Here is a 17,281-nt window from a genome sequence, read left to right on the forward strand (position 1 = left end):
TGCGTCGCTAAGTTCTGTCTCAGGCAGACTGTGCGTACAAGACTCTGAAGTGAATATCACAACATTATTGTAAATACAAGTGAAAACCCTGATAAAGCTCTTTCAACCACCTCTGTGGCTAAGCAGCTAAGGTGTGTTGCTAAACATGTTTGGTGAAGCGCTCGCATTTCAGGGATATGAGGCGCAAGATGTGTGCTTAGATTTACAACCACATTGAAGAGCCACATGAGGTACTTTTTTTTTTCCTTGCGAAATGCCTAAGGGCCCTCTCATTCTGCAAAGTGCCAAGCGATTGTATAATGTATTTTCCCAGCAATGCTCTACAGCAGCTCTTTTCACTTGGACGAAAGTTGAATAGAGGTCTTGTGCAGCTGTTAATCTACAGGAAATATTCAATACCTTTAGCACCTTATTAAAGGGTGAAAGCCAATGGGCTTCATCTATTCTATATATTCATAAAAACAGTAAATTGCTGGCTAGAAGCATTTTATTTCGAAAACATAAAGTTAAGGCAAACAACTGCCAAAGTATTAAACTATAAAGTAAGGTTTTCAGCAGATATATTTTCGAGGATATGCAAACTAGGCGTAGGACACTATCATCTAAACAGCACACACACAGTAAAATGCTCATGCAGGTGACAGTACAAGGCTTCTAAAGATTACACATGTAATGAAAAATATATACGAGTGTTAACGAATACACAAGCGAGAAGACGGGCCTCACCAACATGAATGCCCACCAAACAATGTCTTTGCAATTATGAAAGTAAACTGAAACCTCCTGTAATAATCCTTGTACTAATACAAGCAGGCTCCGAATACTCATTCACTTGGCCTTTTTTCCTCCAGATGCAGGGCATACTGCACGCGTGACTGCTCTTGAAGCCTTATTTTTTTTCTCTAGTAAAAAAATGCAGCCGGCACCTCAGAAAAAAAAAATAGACAATTTCAGCTGTTGTAGCTACAAAATGTAATTGGCAACCCACACTTGCATGCACAGTCCGATCATCACTAAATATACTGTCTAGGATGTCCATGTACACAGTTCCAGATGCAACCTTCTCCACAGTAAATCTCTCCACGTGGTCTTCAACAACCTGCAAAAGTCTAAGAAGGTGGGCTGAAGGGACTTGCAAGTAGCCTTAAGACTTATTAGCTATCAAGTTACTTCACAGACTTGATGATTCCCGCGCCAGTACAGTCAACTGCCGATTTTTTGGACCCTCTAGGGAGCGAAAAACCGTCCGTAAATTCGGGCAGTCCGAAAAAATGAATGCAAGCAAAAAACACGCATTATTTTACTGATAATTTTCAATGCAAGAAAAAAAAAACCCACACCATTTTATTGATATTTCTCGGATCAAGAGGGTCAAGGTCGAAGTACCAGCCTTCCGGAACTCTGCCAAAGCATCAGTGGGATGGCTCTGAAAAGAGCCGTTAAAGAAAAATGCATGCAGCCGACAGCGGGTGCCGTCAGGGCAGCCGGTGTTGGAGATGCAATGGCTTGAAAAATTTGTTGATCCTTGTTTGAACGGCGTTCCGCTTGCATGTCGTCACATTCGCCTCGATCTGAGCAAGGGTCATGTCATCACTGTACACCGATGACAGCGTCATCAATGCTTGCATCAATTCGGCGGTCGTAGGTGGGGCAGGCGTTGGTTCCTCTTTTTCGACATCGGAGTCGTCTGACCTGACTGACTATTTCGTCGCCGGTTAGCTCTGCACAGACGGCGAGCTCGTTGTCAGCATCTACGAACCGCTCAAAAGTTATTTCTGTGGGCATGGAAGCACCAGCAGAGCGGAGGTCGTTGATAATATTGTCCATGAGAGGGCACAAGACAGTCGCGCTGTCGCATTCTTCAGGCAAGTCTGCTGCCTCTGTGTCGAGTACGAAGCTCGCGTGGCGAAAGCCGTTGCGAAGCATGTCTTGCGTTACTGCCTTCCATGCGTCCGCAAGCATTCCGACAGTAGACCGAAGGTCAACGCTGTAGCCTTTCCCGTTTTTCAAGCACAGCACCATGCGGTTGAGTATACAGTGCAGTCCACTTGTAACGATACCACATATAACGATATATCGGTTATAACGATGGGTCGACTTAACCGTCTCATTTTATGCATTGGGGCTATGGGGAAAAAAACCATATAAAACGATATGTTATCCACCGCATATCGGATACAACGATGAAAAGTTTGCCGCGGACGGCATGTTTCATTCAGAATAATCGTAACATTTAGATTGATAAGTTCCTCTGAAACGAACTATGCCGAGACAAGACGAAAAGTTAGCGTAGGCGAGTACGTATCTGCCGCCACTGCAGCACAGCGCCGGCAGTGCGTCCCGGCCGTTCAAAAAGCCGAGGAGAGCATCGCGAGTTGGCGCGACGCGCTACAGATGGCGCCAGCTGTGTCACGTTTTGCGCCTCGCCGCGCGTCGACCGCGAAGAGGCTGAGAGAATTTAAAAAAAAAAAAAATGCGAAAAGCAAGGCGCCGCGCTCCGCGGCTCCCCGCCTTCTACAACGGCAAGCCGGCAAGCTACTCGTAGCTTGCCGAACGAAAGCGGGAAAGAGAGAGAAAATAAAAAAAGCAAAGAGCAAAGCGGCGCGGCGGCATCGGGGCGGGGCCTCGTTGGCATTCCGGCTGTGTACCTCTGGCTGTGCTTTCTTCCTCCCACTGCTCCCACCCCGCCGTCGGTCAGTCTCTCTTCCTCAGCGAACCCGTTATGCGTTCTTCGGAGTAAGAAATAAAGTCTTGTTTTTGACATCTTACTATCTACAATATTTATTAATTGGTGAAAATAGCGAAATGAAGCCTGGAGCTACAAAAGGTACGTCCGGCGACGATTTTTTGGCAGCAGTCCAGATATAACGATCACCGGTTATAACGATCATATTTTTAGGTTTTCTCGATATCGTTATAAGTGGACTGCACTGTACATGAACGGTACAAAAGTTTCAGATTACGGATAACGCCTTGGTCCATCGGTTGGAGAATCGCAGTCGTGTTGGGTGGCATGAATTTCAGCTGGATAGCTTTCAATTAATTGATGTGACCATGAGCAGCGCAGTTGTCAACGAAGAGCAGAACACGTCTGTTCTGTTGTTCAAACTTCCTGTCCAACCTGTGGAAATAACTCTCGAACAACTGCTGCGTTACCCATGCCTTTTTGTTGGCTTCGTATAACACCGGCAGCGTTGCCCCTTTAAGGGAGGACGCGGGGATCAAATCGCGAAATTCTCGCAAAAAAACGAATTTTGGATAAGGGCAGATTTGGATTCTGCATCACCATTTCTATCATATCTAAAAATATTTCCGCCGAAAACGATCTCAAAGTAAGCTTAAAAAATGTTTTTCTGACCGCGGATCGCAAAAAGCTGGCTGAAATCTGCGCGAAAATGGCCCATTTCCGAGCGCGATACTTCCGCGCCTTCGCCGCCGCTCGCGGAAATCTTGGTGTCACTGGAAAGCTTGCTTCACCGCCGTACTTCTCCCGGTGAAACCACGACTCTACGAGCTAAGATAAACGCACAAACAGAAAAAATGCGAAGGCATCCGCGACGCCTTAGACGCGCACCCATTGGTCGCTCCTGTCACGTGGTACTGAGCGCGCTCTGTGAGTGGCTGCTGGGACGCGCTTGCTTGCGCTGGTCGTCTGCTCCGCGCACGCACGTCTGCTACGCACACGCTGGCGCACTATAGTTTGCGAATCCCCTGCCGATACGCCGATACGGTCGCCGATACGCCAACTCTTCTCTAGCGCGAGGCTTAGCGCCCGCAATGGATCGTCGCGTGGACCGGAAGCGCAGGACGAAGTACCGGACGAAGTACGCTTACGGGAAGCGTAAACGCAAGCCTCCTGTTGGGAAAACGAAGCAGTCAGCAGCGATTGAATCAGACGAACCGAGTACCGCGTCGCCACCAAGCTACGTGTCGTCGGAAGCCGACACCTGCTCGCTGCCGATGCTCGGCAGTGAGGCCTATGACGCGGGGCCGTCAACTAGCCGCGACGTTGCGGTGCGGCCCGAACGCGAAAGAAGTTTCGTTTTCGCTGCGGCGGGTGACGATGCGGTGCCGGCTGTTCAAAGTGACGGTGAATCGACGCCTGGCAGTGACACTGAAGACCCGGGGCCATCAACTAGCCGCGGCATCACGGTGCGGTGTGAACGCGAGAAAAGTTTCGTTTTCGCGGCGGCGGACGACGACGTGGTGCCAGCTGTCCAGGATGTCGGCGATCGTTTGCCTCAGCGGAAGCGCACCGTTCAAATACACCTGGAACCTCGTTTCGTGTCCTCGGAAGGCGCCGAGAAGCAAGCCAGCAGGTTCCGCGATGCACTTCGCGAGGTGTCGGCAACGGAGCGGAAGTTCGGGTTCGCGCAGCAAACGGAGCAAACATCGGCAACAAAAGAGGATGAGTTCACCCTAATTCAGGTTTCTGCCATGAATTCCCTAATAGGACCTGCACTCTGCCCAAAATGTTGTAAGAAGACTTTGTCAGTGCAGCATGGGACAAAATTGGGCCTGGCAGTAAAACTGGTACTTTTGTGTGCTTCCTGTGGCCCTATTCATTGACCTTGGTCATCCAGTAGAAAATCCGAAGGAATGGCTTTTGAAGTCAACCTAAGAGCCATGCAAGCAATCAAGTCCATTGGAAAAGGGCCCACTGCCCTGAATGACTTCTGGGCTACAATGAATGTCTCTCATCGGGGCATTCATCAAAAAACCTATCAGGAACACCTAAAAAAAACATTCAAACCAGGAGCAGAGGAAGCTGCACAAAACATCTTTGCAGATGCTGTGCTTGCGGTAAAAGACGTGTACAGTAAGATGCAGCCATCAAGCCCAAACAACATCACAGTTGTGTATGACGGCACGTGGCTTACAAGAGGCCACAGCTCACACATTGGGGTAGGATGTATTATTGAGTTTTACACGGGGCTTGTGCTGGATTGCACAGTCCTTTCCAACTTCTGCCTTGGGTGTTGTCAACAACCAGCAGAGAGCGACCCCAACTTCGTCACTTGGGCTGAGAAACATCAATGTCAGAAGAATACTGATGTTGGCTCCGGACAGATGGAAGTGGAGGCTGCTCTGACACTTTTCAGGCGCTCTGTCAGCAGGTATGGCCTCCGCTACACCAACATTATATGTGATGGTGACAGCCGAACCTATCTTGCTCTGTGCAAAGATGAGGTGTACGGCTTCATACCACTGACCAAAGAAGACTGCGTGAACCATGTGCAGAAGAGAATGGGCACCGCTCTCCGCACACTGGTGACAAGAGCTAAGAAAGGGGAGCCATTGGGTGGGAGAGGTGGACTGACGCAGGAGTTGATTAAAAAACTGACCAGCTACTACGGGTTAGCCTTGCGAAAACACACAAGTGTCCCTGACATGCAAAGGGCCGTGATGGCCACTTTTTATCACGTCACGTCCACCGACGACGAGCCTCACCATGAGCTCTGCCCACCTGGCCCTGATAGCTGGTGCAAACATCGTTCAGCACAGGCCAAAATGGAGCCAGCACCACCTCACAGGTATAACCTGTCGAAACGTGTAGCGGAGGCTCTGCTGCCTGTATACCAACGTCTCTCTGACCCGCAACTGTTGGAGCGATGCAAAGGCAACAAAACTCGGAATGCGGCAGAAAGCTTGCATTCAGTTATTTGGTCACTGACTTCAAAGGACCAACACGCTTCATTGTTCGCAGTGGAGACAACAGTACATGAAGCAGTTGCACGCTACAATTTTGGGAATTTGCGAGCCTACACTGAAATGTGCAAGTCCGTGGGCATCAAACCTGCTAGCCTCGCCCTTCAAAGAGCTGAAGAAAAAGACCAGCAAAGAAAACGAAAAGCACGCAGTGCAGAAAAAATGAAAGAGAAAGGACGTAAGAAGACCCTCGCAAGCAAAGACACAAAGTATTACAGTCCCGGGGCATTTTGATGGACCTTTACTGACTGTTCAACTTTAACGCCAGTTTTCTCAGAAACGTGTTTTGACCTGACTGTCCAGCTTGCCACGATGCTTGCATGACTATGGCTTGACGGATTTTCATGTGGTTTTTTGCATTGTGTTCCTCAGTGAATTTTCTATGTCGTGACGTTTTCATATTTGTTAATTACTACCTCAGTATTTTTACTCCTAAGCTAATTTCACATTATGATAACGACCACATTTACAAGCATGTATACAATGTTCTCTGTAAAATAAAAACAGAGTCATAAAAATATTTGCAGAATGTCACGACATCAACCATCCCAATGGCTAAAATATAAGAGCAACTATAGGCTTCTACCATGGTTTTTTGTCACACCAGGCTTTGGGCAAGTTTGGTAGTACACTGATGGATAAAAAAATTTATAATGCCAGAACTACTGGAGATAGCTGAATGAAACTTTGTCATTTATCATTTAGCGCAGTTTCCAGTAAGCATGCCAAATTTCATTGCTCTACGACAAAAACTACGAAAAAACTTGGACTTCCCGATTACTAACAAAGGAAGTTTCTCGCTGCCAGACATGTTGCTGCCGACAAGAACGGTCAGCCGTTCCTTGCTATGCTTGCCACCATGGCATGCATCACCAGCAAAAGCGAGTCTTCTTTCCGGCAGCAGTTTGTAAAACCAAGCCGGTTTCGTCGCAGTTGAAAATGTTGTCAGCAAAGAACTGCTGCAACAAAGACTGGAGTTTTCCCACTGCGGTACTGCGCAATAACTGCTTTGTCAATGGCGCCGCTTTCGCCACACATCTTCTTGAACTTGAGGTCATTCCGATGCTTAAAGTTTCTCAGCCATTCATCACTGAACTTAAAATCCGCGATGTCCATTCGAAGCGTGAGAGTTTCCCCTTTTTGTCTCAAGATGCAGCACGAGACTGGCAACCACTTCGCAATCATTGAATTAAGCCACACGACGAGAGCATATTCAAGCTTTGGATGAACACCTTGGCTTGCATTCATCTTTTGGGCACCAGACGGTTTTTCGGCTGCTTCCAAGATCCTGTCTTTGTTCCTCAGGAAATCGGAAACTGTTTGCTTGGAAATGCCGAACTCCTTGCTCACGTCAGCCTGCGATCGGGCACTCCTCATTAACTTAATAATGGCGGCTTTCTTCTCCATCGTTGACCGACGGTACTGTTTTCCGCGCTTCGATGCCATCGGCGAGGACGATGAAGGCGGAGTGGGGGCCATCGCAGGCAAGCGAAATCCTCACGATGTGAACAAAGGAGCGCTGACGAGCGTCGAAGCTTCTAGGCTTAGTGTTGCAAAGCACACTTCACACGATCGCACAATCACGCACTAGGCTAGCTGAACACCATGTGGGCTGCGTAAACAAAACGGCGCGACGGCAGGCAACAGTGCCTCGGGTACTCCGAAGGCGGCGCTGGCAAACATTCAAGATAGCCAGCGTGGCCAGACTGAAACGGTGTGTGACGGCTAGTTCTAGTCCGAAGTGGTGAAAGAAACGCTTCGCGAAAGCGCTGAGCGGGAAGCCAGAGTGGAAGCACGAGCACAAGTGCTAAAGCGAAAGGAACTTTATTGGCGCCAAAAGATTTCCGGGTGGACAGTTTCGATTGTCAGCAAAGCACCCTTGCACGATAAACATGGCCAGTGTTAGGAATCTCTGAGGCCGTGTGTGTTTCTCCGCTAACGATCAAAAAGTCCAAGCAACAGATGCCGCCACACTAGACCGGCGCGCTAATTTATGCGATCGTAATCGCGTGTGACGCAGTTGTGGTGGTTTCCACTGCAGGTCAGTGGTGGTTTCCGACCTTCTGTTGCGTCAAAAAGTCTGGAAAATTGGACTCCGGGGGGTTCGAGCGTCAGAAATTTCAGACTTCCTTATACATTAATTCTATGGGGCTCGTGGCGGTGCCACGAAGATGTTTGAATTATCGAGCATGTCCGAAAATTCGGGTGTCCGAAAAATCGGCAGTTGACTGTACTTTCACTGAACAGCTGTAAAAAAGATGAATTCGTAGGGTTCAAGTTATTGCTCGTGCCAACTTGCACAACAAAGCCAGTTTTAATACTTTTAAGCTTCTCGATAAACATGTGTTCTGTACCTGAACTGCACGCTTGACACTGAGCTTCTGTGGATTCAGACTGGCATGTGCTTTCGTCAGCTTTGGTACTGCACGAAGTCTTGCCTGTTGTTCCTCATACTCCAGCAGAGCGGAGAAATGGAAATGAATTGCTTCTTGGTCACGAGGCAGCTACCAGGAGCAAAATAGTCTTTACAAAACAGTTTAGTTTGCAACATGAACATGAAGGCAAAGTTGCTTACCAGAAATTTTCCGACTTTCAAAAGGTTGTTTCGGATGCATTTGAAAATATGAGGAGGGTCAATCACCGTGTGCACTACTTGTGACGGATCACAGGGGGTGTGGAAATGAAGTGCTGAGGCTATTGATGTCCCCGCTGATATCTGAACAAAATTGCGATCTTACGATGAGTATTGTCAAAAACCATGAGTTATGCATTGCATACACTAATGTGACTGAGGTGCTTAAAATTATTTACCCAAGAGGCGCAAAGTTGATCTCTTATACGTAGAATTGTCACATGTGACAGCATCTACTAATGCAACAGCATTGAAAAGGTGCGCTATGCATTGTAGTAACAGCTTTGCTACGATTTGCCCTGGGGCAGCACCCAAAGCACAAAATGTGCCAACAGTTTGCGACCATCCACCGAGGAAAGGCCGAAACAAGAAAACCAGTACATGGTCTCAGCCTTTAAATTGATCTGACGGTCTTGTATGCTCGCTGAAGTCGACTTTGCCAAGTAGGGCCATGTCTGATTCACGTATGTGGACACTCTTTCTCACACTCATTTCATCAAACATCAGAACTTCTGTCAATAAGAAAATGAAAAAAAAAAAAATCGAAAACTTGTTTCACAATATTCTCACGGTGGAAACTGGTCCACAAATTATATGCATCAAATTTTATCATGCTGTCATAGCTTCAAACCTTACCTTTACCTATTTCTTGAAGTTTTTGTTTCAATATACAAAACAGTCTCATCTAAACCAAATTCTGCTTCCAAGTTTCTTATGTAAGTGTACAGTGTGCGAGGGTGTGATAAGGGTAGATAACCATTCTCATGAAGAAATGTGTAAACACACGTTGAATTGATTTTCAGCAGCAAGCAGTCGTACAACCATTTCTTTTTGTACCTGATAGTGGAATTCAAATACTTCAATTACTTGTATAGATATTTGCATACGAAACATGCAATTAGCATTGAAGCACAGATAACATAAGGCAATGCTCAAATGCACATCCTCAAGTCATGCTGTTTTGTCAAGAAGACGCACTGTACTATCCTTTTTACAACTCACTGCACAGCTTTCGACGTCCTTGCATTAGCTTTCATGGCACATTGGTCAAGGATCAGCTTCTTGCGGTCAGAGATCTGTTTAAACGTTCCCTTGAAGTGGCTGCTCTTTTTTTCGCGCAGCGTTGCTTTTGCCAGCTTCATCTGGCAGTCTTAAGTCATTGCTGTACACGGCGGAGCTGTGCCTTAACTTTCTGCAGTTCCGAAGCGCCGCACACAACCTCTTCTGTTTGACAAGCTTCGTCTTCAGCCTTGTTTGCTGTTGGCACACTTTCTGCACAACCAGAGGGAAAACAGAAAGGTTTAGGAAATCCATCAATTTGTTCAACTTGCGTTATAATCAGCGTGCCGAAGAACACAGAAGAGCCAGCCGCGTAAAACTGCAATATTTACCGTCATTTACTGCATCCAATTCGTCGGAGACGTCCACGGAGATCCTCTGCGCAGCATTTTCCCCACTGGAATCCTCCGAAGACTCCCTACGACGCTTGACCGGATGCCTGTGTGGCAAGTGCTGAGATGCCGGCTTCTTTTTAGACAAGTAAGCAGGGAGACCTTCGAATATTCGAGGTATAGCGCCGGCCCTCAGCTTCGCTCTTTCGCGCGGCAACCTAACAACGGTGCCTTGTTTAACGCTTTCGTCTTCGCGGACAATGTCCTCCTTAAAGAAATGTTTTTCGCATACTCGAACATTCAGTGAACCGCACGAGATTGTGCCTGTTTCTTTATGTGGTATCGCCCGCTTCCACTGCTCACGGCTTTCGGGGTCGCTGGGAAACGCAAACAGCGATACTTTTTCAGCGGTTCCTCTATAGCCGGAGTGACAGTTCGGCACACAGCATGTCTTTGGCATCGTTCGTGAAGCTGCCGCTAGCTGTTTGTCGCATACGAAAATGGTCACAGGCACACACAGCACCGCACACACGCGATAAAACAATCCAAACAAAGCGAACACAGCACGCTGTTGCCGCTTTAGCCTCGACGAGCGCGTTGTTCGCAGGAGCGACCGAGCGGCACGCAGGACGTCTTCTGCATCGTTCGTCACGCTGCCACCAACTATTTGTTACGTTTGACTACGATAAGACGCATAGAAAGCACCGCACACACGCCGATACAACACGATTCACAAAAACAACCACACCACACCGGGATGCTGTCGCCTCGCTGACTGCTTCGGCGAGTGCCGCAGGTGCCCCCTTAGCACTGGTGGCGCCGCCCCGCCTTCAAAGCTGGCAACACACAAAGCTCTCCCATAGTGTGACAGAGAAGATTCGTGACCAGTATAAAGTATCGAGGGACTATGACGAAACTAACTCGAGCCAGCGTGGCTGGCGTCGCGGAGCAGTGGAGACAGGCGAAGGGGTTCTGATCACGAGAGGAAGCAGATTTGCGAGAGAAGGGCGAGGAGTTGCGATAAAGTGAAGAGAGGGGAGGACACGGCGGGAGAATGACCTTGAAAACCAAAACACGCGGGAAGGAGGTAGGTCGGGTAGCTTGCATGAAAGGTCCGCGAAACGCGCAATTCGCGCGTAGAAAAACTTCAAAGAGTGCCTCTGCGAGCAGAAGTCAAAGCGCGGCTAGGGTGCGATTCTAGCCACCCTAGCACGGCCGCCTAGATCTGCACACGCGGCGGTGTTCAAAGAATCGGTAGTCGTAGTTAGAAAAACGTTTTGTTGTGCCAGCAGGTTTGCGTGACCTTACCGACTTAGATATTTCGCAATTCGTTTCGCGCAAATTACCTGCCGTTTTCATGATTCCGCATGCGTGCGGAAGGCATGCTGAGCCGAGTGCGAAGTGAGCGAGAACAGGTTCTAAACACAAAACGAATTGTGAATTATCAGAGTCCGTGGGGTAGCGTACGCGCGCGTGCACTAGACGCAGACGATCGGATACAGTCGCTGGCAACAATGTTGACAAATGGTCCGGTCACTCCAGGTTGGTGAAGCCAATGACAGTGCCAGCGATCAAAAACGGAGGAGATGGCCGACTGGTCTTTGAAAGGTCAGTGGCAGTGTGAAGACACGTGCCTCCCTGGCGATGCGGGGTGCTCAGAATAGCAAGGGGACAAAGCATGGAAGGGTGCGTAACAAAAAGCGGTCGGGGAGAGCGGCAACTAGGGGGCCGCGGAGGCAGGGTCGGCGTATGTATGAGCACCTCGCCGATGCTTGATCGGTGGTCGAAAGTAGTTTCCCGGGAAGTCGACAGACCGCTGGCTCCGTTCGCTGTAACCGGTCGGTGGCGCTCGGAGACGTTCGATGTAAGTGCGATTTTGTGCCATTGAATTGATGTATATTTTCACGGTCACACAGATATTGTTTGTTTTAAGCAAAAGGTCGTTCCAAGTGGGGCCGTTATATGTGGGCTCGACTGTATAACAGTGCTTTTACCAGACCTTTATAACAAATATTTGAATATATACTTAGTTTAGTATGATGGGACAAGTTGGCCAACGTTTAGTTTGTTCCTGGGATATTTCTCCTGGTTGGTGCATTTGTTCCCGATTATAATTTTCATTTAGCTTCTATGTGTTGATGCAGTTTTATGTCTCAAATCAGTAAACGTTTGAACTTCTCTAACGTTCGACTTTGGTCGATTTCCTCTCGGGACGTGTTTTCCATCGTGGGTGGGATGTTTTAATTTTTGCGTTCGCATATTTCTTGCTTTGTCCAGGGTGAACGCAGAGAGGTCAGAGTACATCGGTGCACTTTGCGGCCTCGGTTATGAGCAGAGGTCGAACCTGCCACTCTACCCGGAGCATGACCTCGAGGTGTCCTTTGACATCAACTTCACCAACGAGGACCTTTTCATGGTGTGTCTTGCGTGCGAATTTGTTAGCATCAGTGCATTCTTGCGATTTGAAGTGATGAAGGTTCAGTCATGTTTATATTAGGGGGATTAACATAAAAAAAGGAGTTAGTTTACTTGTTAGCTTGGCTTTCCTGCATTTTTTTTTCAGTCGTTTTTGTGTTATTGTAGTGGAAGACGATGTTCTAGTACCGTATTTATTCAATTGTAACGCGAGGGGTGACTGTTTCATTGCTTGCAGCAAGAAAAGTAAAAATTTGGTTAAAAAAAAGCAAGAGCATTTTATTTGAGCAAATGCAATATGTTATCAGTACCTGTGCGTGCAAGCCTAACGAAATTTGCTGCTCGCTAAATGAATAATGCCACGTTCCATTTCCCAAGTTTTTTTTATCGTCCCAAATAAACAGTTAAATCCCAACAAGAAGTCTCCTGTCTTCGGCCACGTCACGACCCCGTGACAATACATTGCTAAATGGTTCTCGAATTATTTTCTCGCCTTTCTTGATCAATAATGCTTTTTGCGGGTAAGCTACGCTGACATGACCGGTCTTAGAACACTAAAGCGAGGCACTGAATTGGTTTAGATTCAGAAATTGTACTCTGAGAACATTAATGCCATTAAGTTTGCTATCATATGTTCAGCAATCGAAGAGTAAAGCGAGGTCAAAATTTGATTTTTAAATTTCGTGCCAAAACTTCCGCACCTGACGACACGGGTTTGTAAGTGTATGTTTCATATTTTTGAGCTATTGGCCCCGACAAGTTTCCCCAGAGTTGGTAATGTTGAGTTTGTGGCCTTCTCAGGGGATAGTGCACTTCTTTTTCAGCAGTTATGGACTACGTGGGACCCAGTAGATACCGTCAAAACCTTCGTAGTTACGTCATTTGGTGTGGTAACTAGAAGGTGGCGTTGCCACATGCATTTTCTTGCAAAGTTAGTAGTGTTGTTTTCGTTATTCTGAAATAATAATTTACTAGTATGTGAAGAATGGTTGTTCTCTTGAAAGCACCCCTGACAGCAAAAGTTTTGTTTGCGACCTTTTTTACAGTAATTTGTAGCTTTGTGTTGGTAAAGCCGAAATTGAACAGTAAATGCTCTAATCTATCGTATAATTACAGCAAGCATGGTCGATTCTGAATGATTTTGCATCAGTTTTCAACGCCCGCCTAAATGCCATTAGAAACTGGCGCCTCGCCATGGGGCAGCGCACGAGGCTACGTGTGCTCAGGCTTAGATGTGGCTGAACACTGACACCCTGTTTTCAAATAGGGGGATGCACGGGTGGTGAAGATAGAAGCGATGTGTGTACTTTGAGCGTGTCCCCCTCAGGAAAAAAAAAAATTTTATGGACCATCTCCTTCAAGGAAACAATGATGGAATGCGAAGCAGCAGCGGTGCACATGCCGTTAACCCGTCGACGCAGGTGCTCGAAAAATGGCTTGAAGCAGAACTCTGTGTAGCCTTTACTCGAGTAAACGTTTCTTCGAAGTGCAAAGACAGGGGAGGAGGGTCGGGTTTCGTGTATTTTATGGCAGATAAACGAGCCGAAAGAGTGTTTCCACTCGACGTGCGGTCGAGCGTTGCGTGTGGTAGAGAGGGTGAAGCGAGAGAGAAGTGTGTTGCTAGCGGCGGAGGAACAGCACCGCCTAGTTGTGTTGGGAGGAGCCGGCAGCTGCAGTGGGTGAGGGAGAGAATGGCGTCAATGCGCAGCTGAGACTTCATCCACTTGGCATCGTTTCAACAACTTCGGTGGGGAGGGGTGGGGGCGGTGTGGCGCATTGGCACGATGACACGGATGGACAGCGTTACAAAGGCTAGTCAAATAGCTGCTTTGTATCTAAAGGAAAAGCATTCAAAACATAAGCAGAGAAAACCACCTTGAGAGCAGCTAAAAACCGAGCAAGAGGGCTGGCGAACAATCGTCCTTGCTGGCTATCAGGTAGAGGTTATTGTGCGCACCCTTGCAAAGGATCTCCGATGCCGACAATACTTCCTTTACCTCTGCAATGCCACGAGGGGGCCCTTCTCCACGTCTGACCACAGAAAATGCCGATTTCACCAGATGGGCATGCAACCTTATTTAAAACCAAAATAAAATCTTATAGGTAACCGTCATCACTAATGATAGGTCGGAAATGACCCCGCATGCAGGACTGTCAAGCTGCACAAGCATCTCGAGCTTCCAAATTTGGTGTCTTGGGTCCTTTATTGTCCTACTAAGTATTTGTTTCATTGTGTTGAAACTTCACCAAGGAACCAAATTTTCATGCTTCAGGATCAGTGCTCAGATTTAAGTCATGGTGTGGATCAATATTGATATGCTTCTCCAAACCTGGCACCAAATGCCCTCTAGAAATTACTCGTATATGAAATATGAGAAAAACCTTATTTCAAATGGCAACTTGCTTGTCCAAGCTCTCTCGTATAACCTCCCCACTCCCAGCCGCCCACCTAGCTTCCCTTATATTCACTGCAGTCCCTCCCCTTTGCTGGACTAAATTTAGGGAGTGTGGCCGGTAGTCGTTGCGAGTTTTAGACCCCTGCCTTGTGGGCACTTGAAACATGCACCGAGGCCTGGTTAGGTTTTGCATTGTACTCTTGAAGGCAAAGCTCGAATGCCCTCCATGTTTTCTTTTTTCTTGACACGTCTGGTTTATATGGATGGACCGTTTTTCTAAACAAGTGTTTTCCTTCATCATTATTCTTTGTTGTGTGTGTGTGTGTGTGTGTTTTTCATTCTGCACCGCTATTTCGGCATATTTTTGCATCACTATATTATATCTACTCACCCAATTTTTCATTGTGCCGAACAACGGCAGTGGAGCGAAACCTCATTTCGGAGAGCGCATGGCACAATCGGCTTGTCTTGTCTGGTTTGTCACAGGTCAACAAAGTCCGCATGATGATCAACCTTATTCTGCACTGCGAACCCGGCATGTCCGTCATCAGCTGGGATGGGGCCGGTCTTGCGCTTTGCCAGGACAAAGCACGGCGTTACCTGCTCGAGTGAGTAGACGTCAGTGTGTCTCCTGGCGTGCGTCTGGTGCGTCTACCTTGTCACGTCAACAGTGGCTTGGTAGCCATAGTTAAAAAGACTTGAGGAGAATTATGAGGGCTCGTTTTCCTAGGAAATTATAGGGAATGTTACATTTTGGTGATTGTGATATAAATGTAAAGAAAAAAAAAAATGGATGAAGAGATCACCTGCAACTGACAGGGACCGAACCTGCAACCTTCAAATAACGTGTCCAATGTTCGACCAGTTGAGCTATGGTGGCGGTCATCCTCCCGTATTTGGGTATATCTGTGCTTTTAAAAATCTCCAAGTGTTAATCAGTGCTGCAGAACAACACTGCTGAAAAACGCGCATACTAACCCATATATGCCCAGTGTCCTGCATGTAGGATGCTGAAACTCTTTAGTGTAACTCTAATGTTTTTTCTGCGGGGCTGAGACAGCTGCGCATTTTACGCATTTTTAACACGATTTCATTTTCCTGCGCCCATCTGCTCCCAAAGCAGGAAAATTGAGAAAATTGCAGCAAACTGTGCCAAAACAGCCTCAAAAGCCAGAATTCTAATGGCGCGAGTTTTAGACGGGAAAGAACGCGACAAAGGTCAGGGATGAAAATGCGCTGCTGCCCCGCGAACTTCTTGCTTCTTGCTAGGATGCGTGTTCTGGCCCTGCTGTCGCGCTGTAAACCGGTTTCGTGGCTGCGGGAAGTGACTCACTAGCTTAGCGCCGATGGTTGTTGCACTGATAAAAGCAACATCCAGGCATACCTGGCCGGAAAAATTGGCACGTGAGCCCCACAGCTAACCAAAGACGCTGCAGGCACTACAGTGGCGGAGAAAACTGTGCAAAAGGCGGCAGCACCTTAAGGAGTGGCCGCGGCACACATGAAGGCTCCCAAGCAGCGAGAGGAGTCAGGTGGCATGCGTAGCGAAGTTGTTCGCTCTCGCATTCTTTGCATAGCGTGTTCCTCTGGTCGCTGTGGTTTTCGTGCCAATGCTGCTGCCTGTGTTCTGCCAAAATGAGTAAAGGTGAGTATTTTTCATTTGGATAGAACTAATGTTTCCAGCCAGCCACATCACATTAAAACATAGCATACACTTAGAAGTGTCTTCTTCGTGTCCTTCTTGTCTCTGTGTCGTTCTGTTCTCGCGCTATAACTATCATCATAGCATACGCATCGTGAACGAGGCATAGCTACGCATTAAACGGTAGTAGGTACTAAGCACCTAGTGCGACATTGCATCTCTGGCCCGCGCCGAGAACAAAGTTAATTCAGTGCCGCAGTAAGTACCGACTCGAAGTACGCTCAACAAAACATTTGTTTGCTTACCTGAGTGGTGTTTAAGGCTCTCTAGAGCGACCATCCGATAGCAAGTGGTAGCGACACTGAAGAGCGCTTCGAGATGGAAAATATACAAGATTCGGAATTTACTTGGCATAGCAGTAGAGCAGACGGAGGCGTGGCTTTCTGTGATAAGTTTGTGAACTGCTGCAGTTGAAGGACAGTCAAAGCCATTTCACTGAAACGCGCTACTATATTTCCTGGCTAGTTGTGTGCACACGGCAACTCAAGCTCGTCTAACGCTGTCTTTGTGAACTTGTTGCTATACACGACGCGCGTGTTGGCTTTGAGTGTACGTATCGGTTCTCCCGACACTGCGCAGGTGACGCGAGTACCTTGTTTCGTCACCGCGGCGACAAATAGCTTTATGTATCTGACAAGTCTAGCTCTGCTATGTTCTACTGGTTTTGCACGGGTAGGCGGCTGCAAACAAAACAGTGTTTGTATCGCTCCTTAATACAGGGAAATCTCGGTATAAGAACTTCAGGGGACCGTGGCAATTTGTTAGTTATTTCGTGGCGATTTCTTCGTTATTTTGAAATGTTTTTGTGAAAGCCCAAAAATGAACCATAACTGCTTATTTTGCACCGACCAAAATGACTTACATTTACAACGGTTGGTCCTTGAACTATTTTTTTTTTTCACGATAAAAAACAAATGTGCAAGTGAACACCAAAAAAAAATGTGTTTACTTAAAGAAGTCTGCGTTTTAAGAAAACGGGTGCAGCACAAACTTTGTAGCGTGAAGGCCTCCAGCTCATCCAAATTCTCCTTAGCGA

The 17,281-nt window shown here is 47.3% G+C and overlaps 1 protein-coding gene across 3 annotated transcripts in view; it reads left to right on the top strand.

The window, feature by feature from the left end:
- Window positions 1-17,281, top strand: part of spn-E (tudor domain containing 9 protein spindle E) — a 176,914-nt gene that overhangs the window by 150,444 nt on the left and 9,189 nt on the right. For all 3 annotated transcript variants that reach the window (XM_075866907.1, XM_075866908.1, XM_075866909.1), the window contains 2 exons: window positions 12,010-12,148; window positions 15,030-15,151. In XM_075866907.1, coding sequence (XP_075723022.1) covers window positions 12,010-12,148; window positions 15,030-15,151 — 261 coding nt within the window. The remainder of the gene's footprint in view (window positions 1-12,009; window positions 12,149-15,029; window positions 15,152-17,281) is intronic.

This window comes from Rhipicephalus microplus, chromosome 6 (genome assembly GCF_043290135.1).
Source record: "Rhipicephalus microplus isolate Deutch F79 chromosome 6, USDA_Rmic, whole genome shotgun sequence".
Classification (NCBI taxonomy): domain Eukaryota; kingdom Metazoa; phylum Arthropoda; class Arachnida; order Ixodida; family Ixodidae; genus Rhipicephalus; species Rhipicephalus microplus.